The sequence below is a fragment of the Pteronotus mesoamericanus genome, unplaced genomic scaffold (genome assembly GCF_021234165.1).
Source record: "Pteronotus mesoamericanus isolate MK-2021 breed Mesoamerican mustached bat unplaced genomic scaffold, CSHL_Meso_final contig_84, whole genome shotgun sequence".
Classification (NCBI taxonomy): Eukaryota; Metazoa; Chordata; class Mammalia; order Chiroptera; family Mormoopidae; genus Pteronotus; species Pteronotus mesoamericanus.
Window position 1 is genome coordinate 2,172,768 of NW_026555267.1, and position 24,763 is coordinate 2,197,530.

The window sequence follows — 24,763 nt, forward strand, 5'->3', positions numbered from 1 at the left end:
ACTGGAAGATGGCACGAAGTGCGCTGCGGAGGACAAAGGGATACACCTCTCTTCCCTCCATTTTGGAGCGGTATCAAAGCTTCATGATCTAGTCTCCTATTTCTCCTTGTGAAAGAGCTGGAGAAGACCCGAGCTTGTGGAAGCAGGTGGGCTAGGTTAGCATGCTGCTTAGCCTCCGGTTCCGCAAGGCGCGGAATGGGGCGGTGCCACTGGGCAGGGGCGGACGCGGTCGCCCAGCAGGCCCCACCCCTGGGCAAGCGGAAGTGGGTCCTACCTCGCCTCCCAGGCTTGGGCGTGCCCCGTGGGCGCAGGCGCGTGCATTGCATGCTGGGAAAGCGCCCGCGCGGCGGCCATTTTGTCTTATCGGCTCCTTTTTAGAGGAGGTTTTTTCGGCCCGCGAGCCGGCCGAAGAGGTTGGCGACACTGTCGCTGGTGTTTTCTTCGGCGGGTGCCAGGGCTGGTGGGAGTAACCGCCCGAGAGTAGCACCATGATTTCGGCCGCGCAATTGTTGGATGAGTTAATGGGCCGGGACCGAAACCTGGCCCCGGATGAGAAGCGCAGCAACGTGCGGTGGGACCACGAGAGCGTAAGTCCCGCGGGCCTTGGGCCTGTGCCCGGGCGCCGTGGGGGAGGGGAGCGGCGCGGGCTTGGGCCCGCCGTGCCCGCGGCGCGATTCCGAGCCAGGGCCAGGATCGCGACGGTGTGGAGTGTCTGACCCTAGTGGCCGGAGGGACCCGGGAGCATGGCCCGGGAGGGAGGAGCCTGCCGTATCCTGGAAAAAGGGATGATTTGTTTTTGTTGTTTTAGTATCGAGGAAGCGTAGAGGCCCCTTGGCAGATTTGGAAAGAACCTTAATGAGGCAGGGAAACGCGGGAAAAGAAGAGGAGTTTTATTATGTCATAGGCTACAGAGTTTCCACCTCATAATGAAGTAGGGAAAAGGACAAATTTTTCCGTTATTTGGGTTGAGCGTCGTATTCAGACCGAAATTTCTGGCTAGGATTAGTGGTAAAAGTCGTGGCAGTATATTATTTCAGCAGTGGTCCGGTATCTGAGTGGACGCCTACATGGGGAAACAAATCTTTTAAACAGTTCATAACTCGGTAGAGTTTATACATCATGATTTACAAATACTGTTTGATAGCAGTACGTGCTAGTAAGCCCTTCATGTAGATGGTTGTCAGGGCTTTTTCACATAAAACTCACTTGGTCCTCTTAACCCTGTGAGTAGGGGTAAATATTATAACCCCAGTTGAGAGGCTTACCCAAGATCTGTTGGCGAGTTAAGTGGCGAAACTAAATCTTTGTGATCCTGTTCACTTTCTACAATTCTATGCAACTGGTTCTCTGGAAATACCATAATATATTTCAGGTGTTTTGAACAGGCAGCGTAACGTTTACTTTAGATCTTAACATTGCTTGCCTTGCGGTTATAATCAAACAACATGGTAATTTAAAGGCGGTTGCTAATCAGAATGTGGAGGAATAGTTAAATAAATACACATTTTTTAAAAGTTAGTTGCTTACTCTTTAAACATAGGTTTTGGTCAGAGTAAAACCTCTTTTGCAATGCAGGGAAATAGGATAGTCCTTCCTACACGAGTCCTTTCGGAACCTTAAAAGACGAATGTTTGTTTAAAGTATTGGGATGCTACCTGATTCCAAAGTAGTAGGAAGAGTTATGGTAGAATTCATTTTGTGGGGTCAGATTCACTTATTTGGCATTGACCTCAACATAGGTGAAGCTTTTAAAAAGTTTGTAGGTTTTTAATATTTCAGGGCCCCCCCCTTTGTTTAAATAGGAGACAGTAATTTTGTTGCTTTTCTTGATCTTTTTTTGTAAGCATTTCTTTGTCACAATGAAGTAACTTTTTCTTTTACCATTTAACTTAGTAATCTTTCCATCTAAGCCTTGCCAAAAAACACTATTTAGTTGATGTGCAAATAGGGCATTTACCAATTTTGAATCAAAGAGAAAGCCTTTGATTGACTCATCGACTGGAGCAGTCCATGCCTGTGCCGCCTTGGTTTTTTTTAACGTGTTGTGGAGAAACTTTGTTTTCCTGGTGGTATTTATTGCCACCTTGCATTATATGTTATGGGTTTATAACGTTAGCAGTGAGGCTCTCAGAATAGCAGTTAGGTTTTATGTCATCTCAGCTGTAATAAATCTGCTTTCCTTTCCGTTTTAGTGCTGCTCACAGATTTAAACTTCCAGTGCTTGTCACCAAAATATTTTATGCCTTTAATGACAGATTGCACTTCATTCTAGATTCAGGGATTTGAAAAAGTCAATTACTGGTATTTCAGATCCAGGACTTCAGGGGAAGGGTTGGCACTGACTAGGAACAAAGCACATGGCCTCTTCTAAATAAGTCCAAATTACTGTAGGGGTATGATAAAACCCGGGAAGTTCTTGGCATCGCTTCTGGGTCGTTTCCATATTATGCTGTTGGCTGTTAGTGCCAAAATCTTGGAGTAATGGACAGCCCCAGTATATACTGTGAGCTGATATTTCAAAATATTTTTGTATTCCAGTTGTATCTGAAATTTCTGTATGCAAGACTTGCACTGGTTAGGAAAAGCAGTTTCAGCGGGGTGGGGTTCTTTTGTTTAACAGTTGAAATGGAAACTTTACCTTAGTGTTAAAGGTAGTTCCTAGACGTCGGTATCTGACTTGTGGAATTAGTTTTAAAATGCAGATTATGCACCTCACACCTGTCCCCATTCTAATTCTGTAGGTGTGGAGGAAGGCCCCAGAAATCTGCACATTTTAAAATGGCCTCTTACCATTCTGCTGCTAACTGACCCACCTCTTAGTCCTGGGTTTTTAGTTTTGAGCAGCGCTTGGAAAGTTCCTTTTTAAGTGAAGGATGTATTTGTGATACAAATTATTGGCCTTTTGTTTATTTGTAGTGATGTATATATGAAACCACTAGCAAAGTTGAATCTTGGAAAGTGCCTTTCTGAGGTTAGCACCAGGCGTTTCCAGCTTTGCAGATTGCTCTGGGTCTGAGAAAGTGGTTTTCAGCTGAAGTCAAATGTTCCAGGGACTCATTGGCACACCTTTTTTGCCTCCTTTGTTAATATTTTACTCCTTGAGATTATTAGTAGTTTGCGTTAAGCTGTTTGTTTTGCTTTGTTAATCCTAACCAACCACAGTAGCGAGAAAGCGTATGATTTTAACTGCTTAGTGTGAGCACCTTTCAGTCAATGTGCAGTGAGAAAGTTTCAGTCTATAGCCATACCGTCCTGAACGCGCCGATATCGTCTGATCTCAGAAGCTAAGCAGGATTGGGCCTGGTCAGTACTTGGATGGGAGAAAATTTCACTGTTTGCCAGAGAAGGCATTAGAAGCTTGTTACTATCTTAGATAGGTAACAGAAACTTTGTAGTTCAGATTGAGGTTTTTACATTGTAGATCTCAACCCGAATGTGAAGTTATATAACTATTGGCTTAACTCTGATTCTAATAATACCTAAAATGAGATTTCTTTCATCATTTATCAAATTCACGTGTGCCCTGTATTCAGTGGAGGTTTAATGATTTATGAAGGGAACACTGAACTAAATGTTCTTCTCTAAAAATCTTCAGAATATTGCCAAATATTGTCATCAACACTGGAAGTTATTTAGAAAAGGAAAAAAACCAGTTAAGGCTTCTATCCACATTTTTACTTGTGAACTTTTTAAGTATTTTACTAGTTTTAATTCACAGTCACCAAAATGTTCTTTCTGTTGGAAATGTAGGTATTTCCTGCCCTATTCTATAATACATGGTGAGTGTTGAGCTTCTCAGAAATGCCAGTAGTCTGTGTTAATATGTGTATTTAACTGCTGTTTACTTTTTCTCCCCAAAACGTATACAAGAAGTAGGGTGAATAAATGAACTTCCCATGTACTTATACCCAGGACAGCCTTATCAACACATGGCCAGTGTTATTTTCTCTATATTCCCTTCCTCTTCCATTATTTTGAAGAAGTCTATCATTTCGACCTTAAAGACATCACCATGTATTTCTAAAACACAAAGACCAAAAAAAAAAAAAAAAAAAGCAACCCCCCAAAACCCACAATACTATTATCACACTGAAAATATTGAGGTTCTTCCTTAATATTTAATTGCTTTAGGGGAAATGTGTGTGTGTGCTTATATCATTAGACTTGATTTCTTTACAAGGAAGAAAGTAGCTTAAGTTAGTAATACAGTGTTTTTATTTTATGAAATATGTTTAATTTTTTCATCATTTGTTACTTGTCAGTTGGAGAAATTCCTGTAATCATTTATTCAACAAACATGTCAATCTTAAACTATAGTAGTATATAGCATAGTAATAGATGACGGCACTTGGCCTGAGAGAGCCACCAATCTGATGGCAGATATGAAAGAGCAAATGCACTTTCATAACACAATGTGATTAAGTGCCACAGTGGGAAAAGGACATATGAGAGGTGAACCTATCCACACTGGTATACTTGGAAAGACCTCTTAAAAATGACCCTTAAACACTGGGACCTAAAGGATTAGTAGGAATTAGCCTGAGGGAGGGAGTGGTAGAGAAGACAGATGTTACTAGGGGCTGGAGAAAAATCATAGGCCTGATAAATTGTAGTGTTATAGCTGGGGCACTTGTTTGTTTCCATTGAAGGAGGGGGCATGTGGATAGATGTGCAGGAACATGGTTTTGAATGGTTTTTTAAGTCTTATTAAAGGTTGGGATTCAGTTACATTGGGAAACAATTGAAGTCTTCCGAGCAGGAGATTTTTGCTATCTGGCGACAATGGAAAATTGATTAAAATTTTACCAAATGCTTGTGTAGGCAATAAAAAGACTGAACCTTGACTGCAAAAGTATCTGTGATAAAAGGCATGGAAATGAATGACAATAGGTGTGATCATGATATAGGTGAAACGTGAAACTGTAGGTTAGCGAGGACTGAAGATTTGTTAAAAATTCTTATATTACAATTCATCTCTTTTGTATTTTATCTTTTTTAAAAAAATTCAGCTCTTTTAGCTAAAAAATGTTTGCTTCTCTCCTGTTGTAGTCAGTTAAACCAGCACTTTTCAACTTCTTTCATCTCATGGCACACATAAACTAATTGCTAAAGTTATATGGCACATGGCACACCCAAAAAATACATTTTTGCTGATCTGACCAGACAGCCTGTTGGCTGTTGTCGTTTTTATTTGACAACCTAAGAGAAAATCCATCAGTGCCCCAACTAAATAGTCAGGTATAAGTTACGTTTTTAAAACTTGTGGCACACTGGTTGAAGATCGCTGAAGTAAACTATTGATGGTGGAAGTGACTAAAGATTACGGAGTGAAAGGTATTCTTTTTTCCCATTAGTAAAATTTTCAGGTATCCCCGGATTTTAAGTGTAAAAAATGTATATGACAGTTTAAGTCCCTATCATCAAAGTACTGGGTTGACTGTTGCCATCATGATAAGTTGGTTTATTTTATTTCATTCAATTTTGTGGGCACCCTCACTGATCTTAGAAAGAGGGGGAGAAAGAAAAATACTGGTAGGAGAGAGAAACACGAATTGGTTGCCTCCCTTAAGCTCACCAGTCTGGGGTAGAACTGCAGCGTAGGTTTGTTCCCCGACTGGGAGCCCTGCGATCAAGCCTGCAGCCTTTTGGTGTACGGGACCCTGCTCAACCAGCTGAGCCACCCGCCAGGGCCCACTGTGATAAATTTAAAATGGGAGTAGATTTATCAAAAACAGAAATCGAATAATAAGTTATTTTTGTGACATTATAAAATGGAACTTGGTATCTGGTGAAACCAATAACTTAACAAGGTTATTAGTAAATTAGACTACTAAAAGAAGCTGTAAGTTATCCACAGGATTTTAGCTAGGAACCTGTATTTGTAGGAGTTTGTAAGACATTCATAAATGGTTTAATGATTTGAGGGCTTTGTAAATAATACGTAGTTGGCCTGACCATTGGGATGAGAAACAACTAGGCATTCAGCTGGTTTGGGGAAAGCAGTTTAGCAAAATAATGCAGACTGCATTGAAAATATTTGATTAGCTCAAGGGAAAAGTATGCTGCTTACTGTTGGAATCAAATAGGTATGGGAAGACAAAAATATTCTTAGTGTACTTTTGTGATTGGAAGAGGTTTAAATTGATGATCAGAAATGATAAGTGCCTTGAAGAAGTAAATGCTAAAATACAGGGCTGTGTTTTTGAAGGTGTACGTTTTAGCTAACATTCTCTCATTAATACATTTGGAATTGCTTTTACTCTTTTGTTTTTCTTCTGAGTTTAGAACCATTAAAATTTATTAAAGTAAATATGTTGGCATGCTATAAAAGATTAAAATTGAACATAGAAGTAAACAGTGAAAGTAATCCTGGCCTCCCATCCTCATAGCCAAATCCCTGGAAAAAATTAAAAATTGGTATGTATGTTTTCTGATCTTTGCTAATAATTTACAGACACATATATTATACCTGTAAGTGAAAGTTGTCATAGATACACTAATATATTTAAGAACTTTGAATTGTTCTCTGGAATCTTTTGGTTGGTATATAAATCTACCATAATTTAACTATTTGTTTCCTGGTGGATATGTAGGTGATGTCTAATCCTTTTGGCACTTTCAACCAAGCTGCAGTGAGTATTCCGGTACATACAGCTGAGTCACCTGTAGGATGGGTTCCTAGAAAGTTAATGACTAAGTTAAGTGCAAAGCATATTTTATGCTTTGGTGGATGCTCCCGAATTGTCCCAGAGCCCTGTGTTACTGTTTGGGATGTCATTTTCCCAACACTGTATCTAATGCCAGATATGTTTTAATTTTTGATTTGACATTGTTTGGTATGAAGAAAATTTGCAATTAAATTTTTCTAGTCAGATTTCCAAGATTGGCTGTTTTTCTGCATTCTGTTAACTGGTAGTGAAAGTATGCTATTGAGATTGACCTCTCCTGTCACCAGAGTTGCCTTACATTTATCAAGAGGATAAGTCACAGTTAGAATTCTGCTCCCCCACCAGCACCCTTGTTTGTCTGATTGTAAAGTCTTGCTGAATAAAAGAGTGTGTTAATATTTTTAGTTACACCCTTAATCCCTGTGGAGGGTTAAAACGAGCAGCCTAAGTAGCTAGAGTTTATTGGGTAGAATAACACATATTTTGATGTACCATTACATTTCAGAAGTATCCTAAGGAGAGTAGGAGTGGAAATAGTACACAGAACTGCATTGAGAAAATGGGTTCTAATTTAGATTCTGTAAGTAGCTAGATTCTTTCACGGCAAGTCAGGTGGCTTCGTCTCTTTTTTTGTCTCAAACGGTGATTAGGTTAAATTATATGTAGTGCCTGGTTAGCCCACAGGCTGGTCTACATTGTGTCTTAAAACATTTTTTTAGTGTTGGGTAGTATTTTAAAAATCTTAACTTACTGGTTTCTTGCAACTTAACAAATGTACATAGTTTAAATTTCGCAACCCCACTGTGAATATTATATGTTGTCTCCTTTTTTAAAAATGAGGAAACCAAGGCACAATTAGTTTGTAGTGCCGTAGTGGGTGATTGATGGCCAGGATTCAAACACTGCACTATGTTGCCTTTCCAAGAGTACCCATTTTCACTTGCATATTTCATACTTTGTTTTTTCACAATTTCCTCTACCTAGTCTTATCTGTCTTATCTTGCAGGCTCTCCTCTTCTGAACATGAACCAGTTAAAGCTTCACCATCTATAATGACCTGACATTCTTGACTAAATTAATTCCCTGCTCTGTTTCTAGTTTTTTGTATGTACGTTTTAGTACACTGGAAGGGTCTTGTTTTATATCCAGCATTGTTTATAGCACACAGTGTTACATGATTGTTGAAATCACATTTTCCACTTTTTAAAATTTAAATGTCATTTTAAATTAAATGCCATGCAGTACTTAATAGATTTAAGAGTGTGTTCGTTCATGTATTTTATTGGAAAAACTGACAGTAATTTACACACAGCATTTTGACCACTTGGAATCTACTGTTTTTTGGAAAACCTCATTCATATGAATAAGGGCTCAGGTTTTACAATAAAACTTTAAATAGCTCTGGAAAATCAGAGGGTTTTTTTAATCATCAGTTTTAGTAGTAATGGTTTACCAGTTTTACAGAAAAGTTAAGTCACATGATATATGGTAAAGCGCAAATTCAGGTCCAGGTCGGTTTGATTTTGGTGATAAATGTTATTAAAACTAAGTTTCAATAAGTATTATGTTGATATTTTGTTACAAAAAAAATCATATGATTCCTTCTTAGAAATACTTGTATTTGGTTATATTTTAGAGGTGGGAAGGACCGTAGAGATATTTATTCTTTTTGTTTAATGAGCCTTTTTGAGGATCATAAAGATTGCCCCAGTTTAAATGTAAGAAAGAGCAGTAGTTTTCTGTTTATCCTTTATGTATGATGACAGTATAAATCTGTTGAAAACAGTAAAATCGGTCTTTAGATAGAATCTACTCTCAAATCCCAGAATATAATTTTGTAAACATTGAAGTAGAAATTAAATGTATAAAGTCAAATTAAAATGCACAGTGATAGTGAAGTTTCATACCTGTGAGAGCTGTGCAGTAAACTTAATTTTTAAATTATTATGTAACCATACAATTTGTAGTCATAAATAACAGTAAATGTTGACAATAACTATTACTAAACTATTACCACTACTTCACAGTTGTGGGAACTTTGTTAAATAATTTTTGAGCCCATGGAACCAGGTTAATAGTTTGAAAGATACACAGCATATTTTTGGTCTCTGTTAACCAAATAAAAGATCTTAAATATTTTTTAAAATTTGAGTATTGACATTGGTATTTTGTTGTGATACACTTAAAGTGGGTGCTAAGTTTAATGAATCACCTTTTAGTAATTAGAAAAGTATATAGCATTTTGAAACATTTCATGTGAACTTTGGAAGTTTGGAAGTAATTTGAAAGACCATTAACTATTCAAGAATATAAAGCCTTTTTAATAGTTTATTTGTAAGAACAATGTTAAGTTTCAAAGAGTAGTCTTTAAAATCAAATATTGCCGTGGCAGGTGTAGCTGAGTTGATTGGAATATGATCTTGTGCACTTGTGAAAGGTCGTGGTTCGATTCTGTGTCAGGGCACATACTGGGGTTGCAGGATCTCTCGCTCTCTCTCTCTCTGTCTCTCAAATCAGTAAGTATATATATTTTAAAATCAAGTATTAGAACTTTTGAAGAAAATGGTACAAAGTTATATCTTATGGCTATATGTAACAGGATAATATTCCTATAAAACTAAATCATTCAATGTTTAGACATGATTTTTGAATCTTTAATTGTTCTTTATGACCTTGGTTTTTCTGGACACAGCTTAAAGATTCCACAGTGCTTCAAACAAGTAGAAAACAATTGACCTTTGAGACAGAAAGCAACATTTCATGTTTAGCGTCTATTTCTAAATGTCTAGAAAAAACTCTCATTCAATCTTAAATTTAATATACCTCTTTTTTTTGTATGTCATGGTTGTACACTGATCATTCATCCAGTAACAATGGAGTTATTTTATGAAGGGAGTTACTTTTGAATTTTGCTTACCAGGTTTTAGTTTTTAGAGTTAGAGAATTAAATATAGGACAGTATTACAATACAGCTGAAGGAGTTACAAAAGTACCAATGGGAGAGAATTAAAAGTTGGTTTCATGTTAATTTCCCATACCATAGGAGTCCATCAAGAGTCACTCGGTAGCACCCTGGTTGGTGTGGCTCAGTAGGTTGAGGTCCCACCTGCGACTCGATTCCAGGTCAGGGCACGTGCCTGGGTTGCATGCCAAGAACCCACTTGGGAGTGTGTGAGAGGCAACCAGTCGATGTTCCTCTCCCTTTTGTTCCCCCTCTCCCCATCCCCTCTCTCTAAAAAATAAATAAGGAAATCTTTAAAGTCACTCAGTAGCCCTGGCTGGTGTGGCTTGGTTGGATCATCTTTACCAAAAATGGGAAAATTGTGGGTTTGATTCCCTGGTCAGGGTACACACCTAAGTTGCGGGTTCGGTCCCCTGATTCAGACATCTAAGGGAGGCACCCAATTAGCGCTTCCCTCTTGCATCTTTCCCTTACTCACTCCCTCTCTCTAAAAGCAATGAAAAAATGTCCTTGGGTAAGGATTTTTTGTAAAAAAAGTCACTCAGTAAAGTGCTGGTATATATGAAAAGGACCAATACATTTTAGGGCAGGTTACAAGATCTCTCAAGTGAAAATACGGAACCAGATTGCTTTAAATGAGTGTTATTTGTAGTTTAAACAGTGGTTCCCAAATCCTAATCTGTACGACAGTTCTGGTCTTCTACAATGTTAGAACAATAAGAACAGTGCTAGTTGTTTTTTGTTTTTGTTTTTAATAAAAAATAAACACTCCTTATTTTTCTTCCCATATTTGCTGTTGCAGTTGAGGGGGTGGATCGTGATTGTAAAAGCTGGTAACTCTTCATCAGTCTTAACACAACTTTTACTGAAATGCGGGAGTCCAGAAGTCACCAGGTGACCTAACAAATGAAATTGTTCTTACACTTACTTGGTTGAAAAATGAAGATCCAGAAATGAGAAAATAGTTATTTGGCACCTTTTCCAATATAGTTTTGAAACTGAACAATTTAAAAAATTTAAGTACCTTTGTTTTTCTTTACTAGGTTTGTAAATATTATCTCTGTGGTTTTTGCCCTGCGGAATTGTTCACAAACACTCGTTCAGATCTTGGTAAGTGAATTTCATGTGTAACTTATCGAATTTATGACTTTAAAAAACTGGTACTGTATAATTCTGAAATGCTTTCTCTTAAACATTTGTTGACTAATTTCTTTCCTGGCTTAGAATTTTGGATGTATTAATAAATACAGTTTAGTTAAATATACAATACATGTCCATTTATATTCCCTCCCAAATCCCCTCCACTAAAATGGAAATTTAAAAACAAAAAAAGGTGTAAATGGAAGAGATAACATTAGAGATGTCAACAAATTTTTGGAAGATGACAAGTGGATGGAAAAGTAGCAGGAGACTCAGCAGAGCAATCTCTACCCTAAAAACCTACAAAATGGGATACTAAACAGAAGCGAGTGTTTAATCAGCAGAACCCTGGACAGGCTCAAGATTTGGAGGCATCAGGTACCATAGAAAGCGGAGTTGAGTCATGGGGCAAAAAAAGAGATTAGTTAAGGGTTTCTTTAACCTTGACATTTGACATTATGAGCTGGGTAATTTTCTTGTTTTAGGGATCTGTCCAGTGTTTGTAGGACGCTTAGCAGCATCCCTCTATCCACTAAATGCCAGTAATACTCTCTCCTGCCCCATTGTGACAGAAATGTCCCCAGGCATTGCCAAATGTCCCGGGGCTGGGGGGCGATGGGACATAATTCCTCTCTGTTGAGGACCACTAGTTTAGGTGATCAGAGTCTTAAAACCTCTGCATATGGGTTTTCTGCCTGTCTCACCCCTATACCCCAGGAGACTAGAGGGTTACTTTCTAGAGAAATTAGACTAAAGAGGACTAGGTCAACCGAACCACAAAATGTAAAAAAGTAATTGACTGTCCTCCATACGTAACTAGTGGTACATAACTAGTATTATTTTAAATCATAAAATAGAATTTAATTCATTAAGCACAATGCTTGCCCTAGAGCATTAGGAATTCATTAGGGCGTTAGGGCTGGAGGAGTCTAGATATTGGGATTCCAGATACTGCACAGGGCAGTAAAGAGTAAAAATGAGACTGTAAGAGATTAATTGAGTCTATATTCTTAATAGTGGGGTTTTCCCATTCCCTCCTCTGCCCTGTTCCTAGAAGGATACAGCCAGATGTTTTTCCCCAGGCAGAAGAGAAGAGGATTCTTTAGAGAAAGTGAACAGTTCCAGAGAAGTGATCTACAGGTACTGACCCTTGGGGAGTCTTCTAAAAGAAAGTCTTGCTGCCTCATTTTTCAATAGTAAAGCTCATAGTAGTTGACAGACCCTGCCTGTGCATATCAACTTCCAGTCAGATTCTGGAAGTGTTTTGCCAGCCAAGGACACCAGTCAGACATTTGAAGAAAATCTTCAGCATGAAAGATTAATCAAAACCAACAGTGAAACAGAATTTAGTGGAGTTAGAGGTAATGAGATAAGCAGAAGAAAAGTTTTAACTAAATGTAGTATCAGAGAAATAAGAGAAGATATCAGGAAGAATAGGATGCTATATAAAAATGGAACTTTTGAAAAACTGAAAAGAGCTCTTGAAATTAGAACTGGAGAAATCTGAAATGAAATCAGTGAAAAGATTGGAGAATAAAATCAAGGAAATTTGCTGGAGTGTTGGGCAACCGGTCAGAAAAGATTAAAATATCAGCTCCGCACTCCTGATAGCTGAATAAGTCTAGATAGAGAAAACAGAAGGGAGAAAAAATTTTAATTTGCGGTACTGAAGAATGTTAGTTTCTGTATTGAATGTACTCTTCAAGTACTCAGCACAGTGAGTGGAAAAAGATACCATGATGCACCATTGTGAAATTTCAGAACACCAAGGGTGGGGGCGGAGCATGCAGGACTGATTCAGAATGGCCCCAGATTTGCCAGTAAACACTGGAAGCTTGAAGACTTTGGAGAAACACCCTGATGATTCTGAGTGGAAAATGTTTTACCTGGGTTGGCTGTATAGCCAGATGTGAAAACGTGGGTGTGAAAAGAGATTTTTCAGACATTCAAGGTCTCAACATATTTACCTCCCATGAACCTTTTTGCTGGAAACTCCACCAACACGTGGGCATAAACCAAGAAGGAGAAAAACAAGAGATCCAGTAAACTATTTTCAATACAGACCAGAAAAGGAATTTCTCAGGATGACAACTGTTAGTGAGCTTAGGAAATAAGCAGCCCAGATTGAAGATGTCAGAAAGCTCATGGAAGAAAATGAAGCTGATTTTCTCATGTGTTTTGAATCTTGAGAGAAGTTAGTAGCCAGGTAGTTTATATAGCTGAGTTAAGGTGTTTGCAAAGAATTTGGAAGTAAATAGAAAACTAATAAATGAAAAATTCCTACAAAGTATGAAGTGTATTCAGAGTGTCATAATAATGTACCGTATGTTTAGCTCGCCAGTTAATAGTACTTGTGTAGTCAAAATATAAACACTGAATATTTATTTAACCTAAAATTTCGATGCCCAATTTAAACCAAGAGAAAGCAAAATAAGCATAGAATTTATAAATACAGAGAACTTACAAATATCCAGAAGAGTAGCTAAAAGGGTTATAGTTGGTAGCCTTTTAGAGGTGGAAAGGGATGAGACTAGGGTGCTAGTCTTATATTGCTTGACTTCATGTGCAGATATTCAAAATTAGTACAGTATCATTGGTGGTTCTGACCAGTGGTCTGCCCTCATCAGAGGTTTTTTCTTGGGTGGCAGTACGAACAATTTTCTTTCCTCCTACTCCTTCTCAACATACAGCTGCTCTCTATTAGACTGATCTAGAAGACTAATTTCCATGTGCTTATTTGGGCATGGTGTTTCATGATACAGAGGGCACAGTTTAGGTATCTACAACCTAGTCAAATGATAAAATGCATCTTATTTTCCTTATTTTTTTAAAAGAATTTCCTTGTTTTGGCAAGAGAAAAAGTTGAAAAGTTGTTAAGGTCACTGATACTTTATGTACATTCATATTTCACATTTTTTTCCTTCAGGTCCATGTGAAAAAATTCATGATGAAAATCTACGAAAACAGTAAGTTGTGTTTTGGGGGTGGTTTTGTTTTGTTTTGTTTTGTCGGTCTGTCTGGTTTTTGTTTTTGTCATTCTCCCTACCCCCTGCCCTTTTCCTCTCAGTCATTATTTGGTTTAAAGGGGACAAGGATTGAAGAAGTAATTGGAATTAGTGTAAAATGAATGCCTGATAGAAGTTCATTAGCTAGGGTGGTAAAAAGTAATATATAGTAACTTCAATGGTGTTATATCATAGTTGCTTTTTTCACAGCCTCGATTTTATAATGAGACTTGTCCAGGATCCCAGGTCCAATATAGTGTTAAAGCTGGTGTGAAAGTGCCTACATTTCCCTGATTGTAAAATCTATACTCTTTACCAAACATAATGCTAAATACTACCTTCCCTATACTAGAAGGGACAGCTAGAAATTCACTTCTTAAACATCTAGTTTACCCTTTCGTCTAAATGTAACTGTCCATGAGATTAGTTAAGATAGAATATGTACATTATAATGGGGTAAAGATTTAGAAAAAGTGTAATGCTTGTTTATTTTCCTTTTTTATCAGGTATGAGAAGAGTTCTCGTTTCATGAAAGTTGGCTATGAGAGAGATTTTCTGAGATACTTGCAGAGCTTACTTGCAGAAGTGGAACGCAGGATTAGACGAGGCCATGCTCGTTTGGCATTATCTCAAAACCAGCAGTCCTCTGGGGTGAGTATGAAATTAATTTACAGTCTTTGTAAAGTGTCCTTGTTCTCTGGAGACCTGTCTAGTATTGAAACTTAGGTTTAAGTTCATTCATTATGTGTTCTTTCAGAATGACAGAAAACTTTAAATGGCAATTTTTTTTCAGTCTTTATTTGTAAATGTAATACTGATTTTGCTGATCTTAAGATTTTTCCCTTAAATATCAGTAACTGATGATATGCATCAACTAACAGAAGTTGAAGATAACTGAGTTACTATCCTTGTGATTTAACATTTTAATTATTAAATACAAATACTATGTGTGGTCTGTGAGAGTTTAAATATTTTTGTTTTTTACTTTTTGATAATACTTTTTATTGTTTTCAATAGGCAGCCGGCCCAACAGGCAAAAATGAAGAAAAAATTCAGGTTCTAACAGATAAAATTGATGTACTCCTGCAGCAGGTAATAACTGTGTGCATTAGTGTCAGAAAATACTTGGAATAAACATTTAACCAAAGAAGATACAAAGATGGCAAATAAATATATGTAAAGGTGCTCAGTATATGTAATATGGGAAATATAAATATAGGTAATTTGGGAAATAGAAATTAAAATTACAAGGAGATACTTGTACACCTGTCCAGAATAGCTAAAATTAAGAAGACTGATCATACCAAGCATTAGTGAAGATATGGGCAAACTGGAACTATCATACACTGTTGGTGGGATGTAAAAAATAGTGCAGCCACTTTGGAGAAGAGTTTATGTGTTTCTTAAGAAGTTAAAATATATACCATGAGCCATTCCACTCCTAGATATTTACCCAAGAAAAATGTAAACTTGTTTACACAAAGAATTGTATAAGTATATATAGCAGCTTTATTAATAATAGGCAAAAAACCTAAAATATACTGGAAACAAATCAAATGTATCAACAGATGAATGGGTAAACAAATTGTGGTGTATCCTTGCAATGGGATATTATTCAATGATACAAAGAAATTAACTACATGTAACTATGGATGGATTTTAAGATAATTAGGCAGAGTGAAAGAAGCCAGGTTAGCTCCATCCCCCAAGAGTGCATAGTTCCACTTATATAAAATTTTAGAAAATGCAAAATAATCTATAGTGAAAATAAGTAGATCAGTGGTTGCTTGGGGAGAAGGTACTACAGAGGCATGAGGAAACTTTGGGGGGATGGATGTTTTTAATATTTAGATGAAGGTATTAGTTTTATGGGTGTCAGAACTTGTCAGCATTGTGCATCTTAAAATAAGCAGCTTATTGCATGTCAAATACACTTTCTTAATTATAAAAAATCAAAAAGGTAAATTAAACACAAAGAGGCTTCAGTGAACAAAACCAAACAAAAAGACCCAAAATAACCATGCTAATGAAGCATGGGGGGGTAGATACTTGGATAGTTTGGTTGAAAAGGAGTCTTGAATGCTTTTATTCATTTTTCTTTTTTTAAAAATCTCTCCTAGATTGAAGAATTAGGATCTGAAGGAAAAGTAGAAGAAGCCCAGGGAATGATGAAATTAGTTGAACAGTTAAAAGAAGAGAGAGAATTGCTTAGGTCCACAACATCGGTGAGTAGCAACCTCATTTTATTTCATCTAGGCTGTTTGCTGTCTTTGCTGTGCATTACTAGGACTTATTCCTATTTGAGAACTTCTGTAAACAGTTTTATAATGTCTTGAATCGAGTCAGCAACCTTTTTTTTTTTTTTAAGATTTCAGAGGGGGAGGGAGAAAGAGGGAAACATCAATGTGGGTGCTTCTCTAGTGCCCCCTACTGGGGACCTGGCCTGCAACCCAGGCATGCACCCTGATCCCAGGGGGAAAACCAGTGACTTTCAGGTTCGCAGGCTGGCATTCAATCCACTGAGCCACACCAGCCAGGGCCAAACTTTTATCTTAAAGGGATGCATAGTAAATATTTCAGATTTGCAAGCCACACTGTCCTGATGCAGCTACTTAGCTCTGCCTTTATATTATGAAAGCAGCTTTAATACCTAAATGAATGGGTGTGACTTTGTATCCAATAAAACTTTATTTACAGAAGCAGGCCTCTAGCAGCTGGCTTACCAACTGGTGCCTTATATCATGAATATTCATTTGGACCTCTTGTTTGTGCACTTATCAAAATAGCTAAAATTAAAAGACTGACTATACCAAGTATTTGTGAAGATGTGGGCAAACTGAAACTATCATTTTTATTTCTTGTTAAAAGAAGTTACTCAGTACATACTAATCTTCAGTATTAGTATACTCTTAAAATGTCTTCTACTTTTTGAAAACTTTTAATTAGAGAATATGTATGGATATTGATGGTAGAATATAATTGGTCTATGTTTTCCAACTGAATAGGATATGTTCAGATTATGCTTAATTAGTTCCTTAATGATTTTGAAAACATTAATTTGGAGGTGATACTTTTAGCCTGTTAAACCTAAGCAAGAAGTGAACTTAGACTGAAATAGGTAGCTTTCTGAAAGTTTAACTTTTTCAAAGTGTTGCAGGTAATTGAGTGGTTACGGCTGAGTGATGGGGACTCGGTTCTCCTGGATGCGATGAAAAGTTGATTACTGCTGTTTTCCTTCCCCTCTCTAAAGTTAACCACTTGCTGCTCGATACTGTGGCTGGGAGGGGAATGGAGGGAAGCAGTTCACAAAATTACAAATCTGTTCTAAATGTTAAGTACTCTTTTGGGATTTGTTTTTTTTTTTCTCTTCCTCAGACATTCTTATAACTGATTTATCATTTTAGACAATTGAAAGTTTTGCTGCCCAAGAAAAACAAATGGAAGTGTGTGAAGTATGTGGAGCTTTTTTGATAGTAGGAGATGCCCAGTCCCGGGTAGATGACCATTTAATGGGAAAACAGCACATGGGCTATGCCAAAATTAAAGCTACTGTAGAAGAATTAAAAGTAAGTCTCTTTTAAACATTTCTTTTAGTCATAGCTAATACTATATTATGGCTAAAAATCAATTACATAGATAAAAACCTCTTGTTGATATTTTGCTGGTTTGCATTCTTTGAAGCGATGATAATCCCTATAAAATTTTGCAAGTCAGATTAGCAAAGCACTTTTTCTTCATTTTTTAGTGCTAGGAATTTGGGAATATTCCTGAGCAGTTAGTTAAGTAGTGGTATCTTGTATACATATGTGGTGTTGGTGTTTCTTTTTTAGGGCATAAGATTTCATAAGTTGGTCTACAAATATTTCACGTTAGGTAACCATTGTTTGACATTGTCTTTAAAGGTTATAGCTGGATAACAATTGAACTTGATTGTTCCTCAGGAAAAATTAAGAAAAAGAACTGAAGAACCTGATCGTGATGAGCGTTTAAAAAAGGAAAAGCAAGAACGAGAAGAAAGAGAAAAAGAGCGGGAGAGAGAAAGGGAAGAAAGAGAAAGGAAAAGACGAAGAGAGGAGGAAGAAAGAGAAAAGGAGAGGGCTCGTGACAGGGAGAGAAGAAAGAGAAGTCGCTCACGAAGTCGGCACTCAAGCCGAACTTCTGACCGAAGATGCAGCAGGTCTCGGGACCACAAAAGATCGCGAAGTAGAGAAAGAAGGCGAAGCAGGTACGTACAACATGTGAGACCGTGCATGGTACACAGTGAGTGTGCAGTAAACAAGAGTTAGTACTAGTGTTATTCTTTGTTGTTTGGGATGGTCTTAAGAATCATCAGGCACTGGTGTGGGTTATGAAAGTTGAATCAGTGAACTAGTCCATTTTCAAGGCAAATTCTTTGCTGTTTTCCACCAGTCTGGCAAGGTTTGATGCAGTCTTACTAGGGAGTGAGTGTCGTCCAAAATGGTATTTTAAGTGCTTCTCATTGGTCCTAAGAAGACATTTAAATCATAAGTTATTTTAGATAAGATTACCTACTTTTGCTTTGAACAACATCAAGCGTGATTAAGAACTAAACCATCAAGTAACTAATTCTTTAAAAACACAAAAACATGAGATTAATTTTACAGTTTAGAATTGTGATTCAAAAAGAGGGTTCCAAAAGAGCGTTATAACTATATCAAAATTAGAAAGATTTTCATTTCTTAAAATTTCTAATGCAAATGTGTTTTAGTAGTAGATTGTGTTCATTTGCCTTTTAAGGGTAAATTTAGTTTAACCTTGTTATTTATTCAGTGGTATATAATTCTCTACGATTTTTTTCTTAATGTAATAACAGCTGAAATTGCTTTCCTTTTATTTTAAATTATTAAGAAGTAGAGATCGCCGAAGAAGCAGAAGCCATGATAGATCAGAAAGAAAGCATAGATCTCGTAGTCGGGATCGAAGAAGATCAAAAAGCCGGGATCGAAAGTCATACAAGCACAGGAGCAAAAGTCGGGACAGAGAACAAGATAGAAAATCCAAGGAAAAAGGTTAGTTTATGTGAGACTTTTATTTATTAAGAGACTGTTTCACACAGTTGTCTCCTCACTTTTCTTTGGACATAGGCAGAGTTTCATTTCAAGTTATACTCCTGTTCACTTAACAGTGAACACAGTTCGGCAGGAGACAGGCATTCTCTTCTCCTGCTCTGGTTTGTGAGAGTGACAGTTGACCTGGTATTTTCATAGAACACACCGTTCAATTATAGCCTGACGTTTTATCATCTGGATTCTTCCAAGTATTGCATTACTTTTCAGGATTTTTAGGCTGTAGAATATATTGACTTGGTTTTAAAAAAATCTGCTGTAGTGTTCTGTAGTATGTTTTGCAGAGTAAATGTACATTGTTGCATTGTTCCTTGTGTATAACATTCATTTAACTCAGTAATTAAGTTCATGAAAGTTGAATATTTTACACGTGTCTCCACCATGTTTTCTATTGAAATCTCATGCTGTTTCCCCTCTGCCTTTTTCCTTGGGTTTTCTGTGGCATTCCAGTAGCTGGTTTATTGTGCACTATTAATGGACTTCCTTATTTTGTCTTTGGCATGTTTTCACAAGGATATTCCCATCCTTTAACTTGGCCTGTATTGAAAGATAATTCTTTTACTCATCAGGGTCCTCTGTCTGCATTTCCTTCAGATTCTTTGAGCATCTTTCATTTTGTATTAACTGGGCTGTTCTGCTTTGCATGAATTTTAGGAATGAGAGAAAGGACCTAATTCTAATTTCCTTGGCTCTGCTTCTTCCATCCTGTTCTGCCTGTCTGTGTCCATGTTTGATCACCAACGTAATGTGTGCTACTGTTTGGGTTTATTGTACTGGACTTTTATGTGATCCTCATTTATTATTTTCTTTTATGGAATTATCCTGTGGTGATTTGGGGGGGTGGTTTGGGGTCACAGGCTCAGGTTTTTGCTAGATTGAGTAAGAGAACTAGCAGCACAAACATTTTTTTTTGTCTTCTCTTATTTTTTCCTTAAGTGCACTTTCTTTTAAAAAATTTCTCTACAACATGGAGCAAATGTTAAGTAGGAAACAGTTTTTTTAAAACTTACTCTCATGAGCTTTTGCATTTGCCATTTAAGTTTAGAAATTACTTCTACATTAATTCAAAGGGCTACAAAGGATTAACTGATTTTTCATTAGTTTTAAATTTTTTATTGTTGACACTATTACAGATATCCCCCATTTCACCCAACAGTTTTGCAAGTATTTTTCTGCATAATGTATTTTTGGGGAGAGGAGTCAACGCTTAGGAGCCAGAAATTGATGTCAGAGAGCAAAGTAATCACCCTTAGAGAACTAAAGCTGTTTGGTATATCATCATTCATGTTACTTAAAATAGTTAAATTGGTTTTCAGGGACAAAAGTTGGTTAGCTTTCATAGCTACCTGGTACAGAGCTGAGCTTTAAATGCCACTGGCCTAACTAAAAACAGATGTGTTTGTGTGATTTCTGGATAGAGCAAAAAAGATACTTTGAACTGCTTAGCTATAATTCTAATTGTAATAATGAATCATGGAATGTAGTAACACTTAAGTAAAATAAGATGCAGCGTGTTTAGTTAATGGACAAACAGGGATTTTCCTGTTAAGGAGGAAGAAGAGAAGACTTGATTCGGAGAAAACTCTGCATCAGGTCCACCTCGAAAGGTTGGGTATACTGTTACAGATTTATCTTACAGTTTGGGACCTCTTTTAGAAGTGATGTTACCATTTCTTGGCTTTTGAAAAGGCCATGTAGCCATTCAGGCACTCCCTGGTATATAAATGACTGAAGGCCCGGACTTTAAGGCCATGTATGAGCAGTAGCAAACATTTGATAACGGCAGATGAGTAAGAGGGAGTTCACTACTCCAGGTGCTGTGATGGAAGCACTTTTATCTAACTCTGCAAATGAAAAGTGATTTCTCACACAAACCTACTTTTCTTACCACCAGCCAATTTAAGGTGCTCTCTTTGTCAAGAGAGTTTGCTTTTTTAATCCATAGCCCTAAAATCCACCACACTTGTGGATGTCCTTAGGACTATTAAGATCTACCATATTTACATAGGGCAGAAGATAAGATTATTGGACTGACTACTAGTCCTCTACGGGGCAACAAGACGACTCTTCCTCATTGAAGCTACCTGTGCACCGGAGAAGCCCATAAGGCACAAAGGGAGGACTTTCCCACAAGGTCAGTTAGAGCACACTGTACTGGCACAGTTCTCATAAATGGACAGACAGACATGAAGCAAGTCCTGCAGTCAGCTACTTGGACATGGTTTTGTGCATTTTGCAAGTGTTATGGACTGAATAAGCTCCTTCACATAAGATCTTCAATTCTTACATTCTCTGGATGAGTGCCCCCATACAATATTTTGTTTTCATTACCAACCCTCTGCCGGTTATTAATGTTACGTCTTAACACCTTTGTCCAGATTCTGTAGAGGATTCTGCCTCTCTTAAAATGTCTGTCTTATGAACTACTCTGCTAGACCAGCTATTCTTAACTTAGATGTAAGGAGAAAAAGTAATTTTTCCAAAAAGTATGTGGTTTGTTTTAACATTTTCTGTAGAAATATTTTGTTAAGCAATACTTGGAACTGAAAAGGCTAGAATATACTTGTTCTGTGTACCACTTTTTACCTCTAGTCTGAGGCTTCACCATTCCAAAGAAAACAGTAAGAGAAAAACATCAAGATTCACTTTTTTCATCCTTTATTTGCAGCCGAGTTGAACTTAATTTCTCCTTTTGGAAAAAACAACTCTAAAATGGCCTGTATATTACTTAGCAAAGCATAAAAGTTCAGTACTTGGATTGGGATTCAAGGTCCACTTTCTTTCATTGGGCTGGTCTCTCTTGGACATTCAAATATATAGATACATAAGTAATCTTGTACATTTAAATAGATAGTGTAGAGACATGCCTATTAAATGGTCGGCTTTTTCCCCACCTTTTACAGTAACTATTTTTGCCTTTTTGACTTAATGAATTTACTCCATGTGAACACAGCTTCTGGGTACTGTCTTTTATACCTTTCCCATTGCTTTTTGATGGTTTTTTTAACCCCAAATAAAATTTACTTAAATTTTAGATTCTGCAGTGATTTGGAGTTGCGTATACTTTAGTTTCTTATTAGTTTGAGAGAATTTGCCCACTATTTTACCTTTTGCTTTCTCTGATTCCCTGCTCGTCCATAATTACAGATTTTTACCTCTTTAATAGATTAACCAAACTGTGTTACTTGCAGTCTGTGGGAAATGATTGTCTCTCTATCTCTCTATTGTTTCACTTTTCAAAGTATTGTGCATGTATTGTATTTTACTTTAAAATCCACGATCAATGTCTTCTTTTATGGCAGAAAAGAAGGGATCTGATGATAAAAAAAGTAGTGTGAAGTCCAGTAGTCGAGAAAAACAGAGTGAAGACACAAACACTGAATCAAAGGAAAGTGAGACTAAGAATGAGGTCAATGGGACCAGTGAAGACATTAAATCTGAAGGTGACACTCAGTCCAATTAAAACTGATCTGATAAGACCTCAGATCAGACAGAGGTAAGTGTATTGTTTCTCACTTTGATTAGGGCTTTTTGTTACTGTTTGACAGTGCAGCGTAAGTATGCACAGATGAAGATGGAACTAAGCCGAGTAAGAAGACATACATCTTCTGAAGGAAAAGACAGTGTAGTCCTGCAAAACATTTTGAGGTACATTGTTTTGTCTCAGCTATTTTGTAGCAGACTCGTGCCCCATTAGTGTGCCTCTTTGGAAATTATTGCCCACATTTGTAATATAGTCGCCATTGAAAAGTTAATTATCCTTTTTTTTTTTTTTTTTAGGGATTTTGCTGTCATTTCTTTTTTTTTTTTTTTTTTTTAAATAAAAAGGTTGAACTGTTTTTTTTCTTTTTGGTATTAAGTCCATCTTGTGTTGGTACATTGGCAGAGACATATGCTTTAAAAACTTAAATATTTCTGAGGCACATGTTGGACTACTTTGTTTTAATTAAACTGCTAGTTATTTCTTTGTCAAGGATGTTTCTAGTTTTTTGCTTTATTGCCTTGCATTCTAATGCAGTTTGTTCTGTAACTCGAGAGCCAGTAGCATTGGATTGATGGAAGTGTAGGGTTTATGAATTATTGCAGCTGACTACCATACCTCACACAGCGTTGGTGTTGTGAGCGGCCCATGAAAAGCCAAATTAAAAATCAAGGATTCAGTCAAACTAAGCAGGTACTCATGCCAGGTACTCCTTTCTCTACCCACATCCATGTTTGAATGCTATTGCCTGTGATCTTTACGCTTAACTGTTGTGTATCTTTTTTGTTCTTTACAAGAAGCACAGAGGGGTTTTTTGTGTATTGCGTGAAAATTTATAAATCAAGTATTAACAGAATGGAATTTTTTTTCAACTGTATGTAGGGATGCAGTGGTGCCCAGAATTAGATTTCTTTAAAGAATTTTAAATACAATAAACACTTCATATTATTCGCCTTGTTACATTCAATGCAATTCTCAAGTCTTTAAGAGGTATGTGTTTAATATTTCCTACTGTGTAGGAGAATTTTTCAGTCAGCCATAGGTATACAAGGAATAGTCACTGGCTGATACATTTAAAGCAGCAGTGAATAGCAAGAATAGACATCTTCCATCTGTGAAATACAAAGAACAGATGGACCTTATAGAATGAATTTGGGTTTTTAAAGAACTGTTAAAAGTCAGGTTTTATAAGAGTTCTTAAAACCTGTAAACTGTTCATTCTTTGGGCTAGTGGCGTGGGATAGAACATTCCTAATGAAAGGAAGTACCAACTAGTCGATTTGTCGATGGCGTTCTCTTTCTAGGGCAGCAGTGTAATGTGGTGCCTGTGTGCACATTCCCGCATAGGCAGGCATGCACAGGCACATGGCTTTAAGGCCGCATTGATGCCTTGATGATGAAAAAGAATACAAAAGGCATTCCATGTACATATGTTATTAGCAGCTAGTGACTGGGCCAACACTTAGCCATAAACGTTTGCCTTTTACATGTTGTCTGATTATCATTTTTCCCCAAATTTTGCATTATAGGACTACTGTTGGAAGATTTTTGGAAGAAAACTGAAAACGGCATAAAGTGAAGATCGACATTAAAATGAGGTGAAAGAAAACTATAGTGGCATAGAAAAAAGCTCAGTTAGTTGTTTGTTTGTTTGTTTTTTTATTAAAAATTAATTCAGGACTGATGTGACCTACCAGATTTCAGAACATGTGTTAATATCGTATATATGCCACTGAAAACTTAGGTCATGTATCATATTTTTTTCTTTAAGACTTTTTAAGAAATATTACCTAAACATGTGGCTTGCTCAGTGTTTAATTGCAAGTTTTCATTCTTGGACTTTGAAAATGGGATTAAACGTTAGTATTTGTGTGAATCAGACTAAGTGGGATTCCATTTTTACAACTGCTATACCTAGCCTTTGGATTTAGAAGTGAAAATAAAGTATCTCTGACTTTCTGTTACAAATTTGATTGTCTCTGTCATTGAAAAGTTTTAGTATTAATCTTTTTCTAATAAAGGTATTGACTCTGAACTAGTCCCTTGTTTTAAATATAAGAGGTACACTGTTACAGAGATGTTGGTGTACAGCTTTATCTGGTTCTGTTTAAGACTAATTTTTATAGACTTTCCAGTTTAAATGTTTTTAATAATGGTGCTTCAATTTGAGGTAGTTATGAAAAAATTTGAATTTTGCTTTTAAATAGCAAAGATGTACAGTGAACCTGAATATATTTTTACATCCCTGAGAGCTATCTTTAGTAAAAATTCAAAATATCCTTCTGATGAACACTGTCATCCTCTACCTGTGATACAGTGATGTAGAAGAGCATTCAAGAACTTTTAACTCATTTTTGGTCTTTTTAAATCCTGTATCAAGATTTCTTTTAACCTGATCTTGTCAGGTTACAAATGTAATT

General features: G+C 36.9%; 1 protein-coding gene across 5 annotated transcripts; it reads left to right on the plus strand.

Annotated features, from left to right (window-relative positions):
- Positions 1-335: 335 nt before the first annotated feature.
- On the plus strand, positions 336-24,311 carry LUC7L3 (LUC7 like 3 pre-mRNA splicing factor). Of its 5 annotated transcripts, XM_054585406.1 has the most exons (12): positions 336-587; positions 10,674-10,740; positions 13,697-13,736; positions 14,282-14,426; positions 14,793-14,867; positions 15,896-16,000; positions 17,180-17,341; positions 17,717-18,000; positions 18,645-18,805; positions 22,165-22,305; positions 22,411-22,510; positions 22,971-24,311. In XM_054585406.1, the coding sequence occupies exons 1-12, from the start codon at positions 489-491 to the stop codon at positions 22,993-22,995; spliced, it is 1,404 nt and encodes a 467-aa protein (XP_054441381.1). In that variant the 5' UTR covers positions 336-488; the 3' UTR covers positions 22,996-24,311. The 5 variants fall into 5 exon arrangements, with proteins under 5 accessions (XP_054441381.1, XP_054441380.1, XP_054441384.1 ...); XM_054585405.1 differs by having other exon boundaries at positions 22,411-24,311; XM_054585407.1 differs by lacking the exon at positions 22,411-22,510 and having other exon boundaries at positions 338-587; positions 22,165-22,358; positions 23,873-24,311.
- The last annotated feature ends 452 nt before the right edge of the window (positions 24,312-24,763 follow it).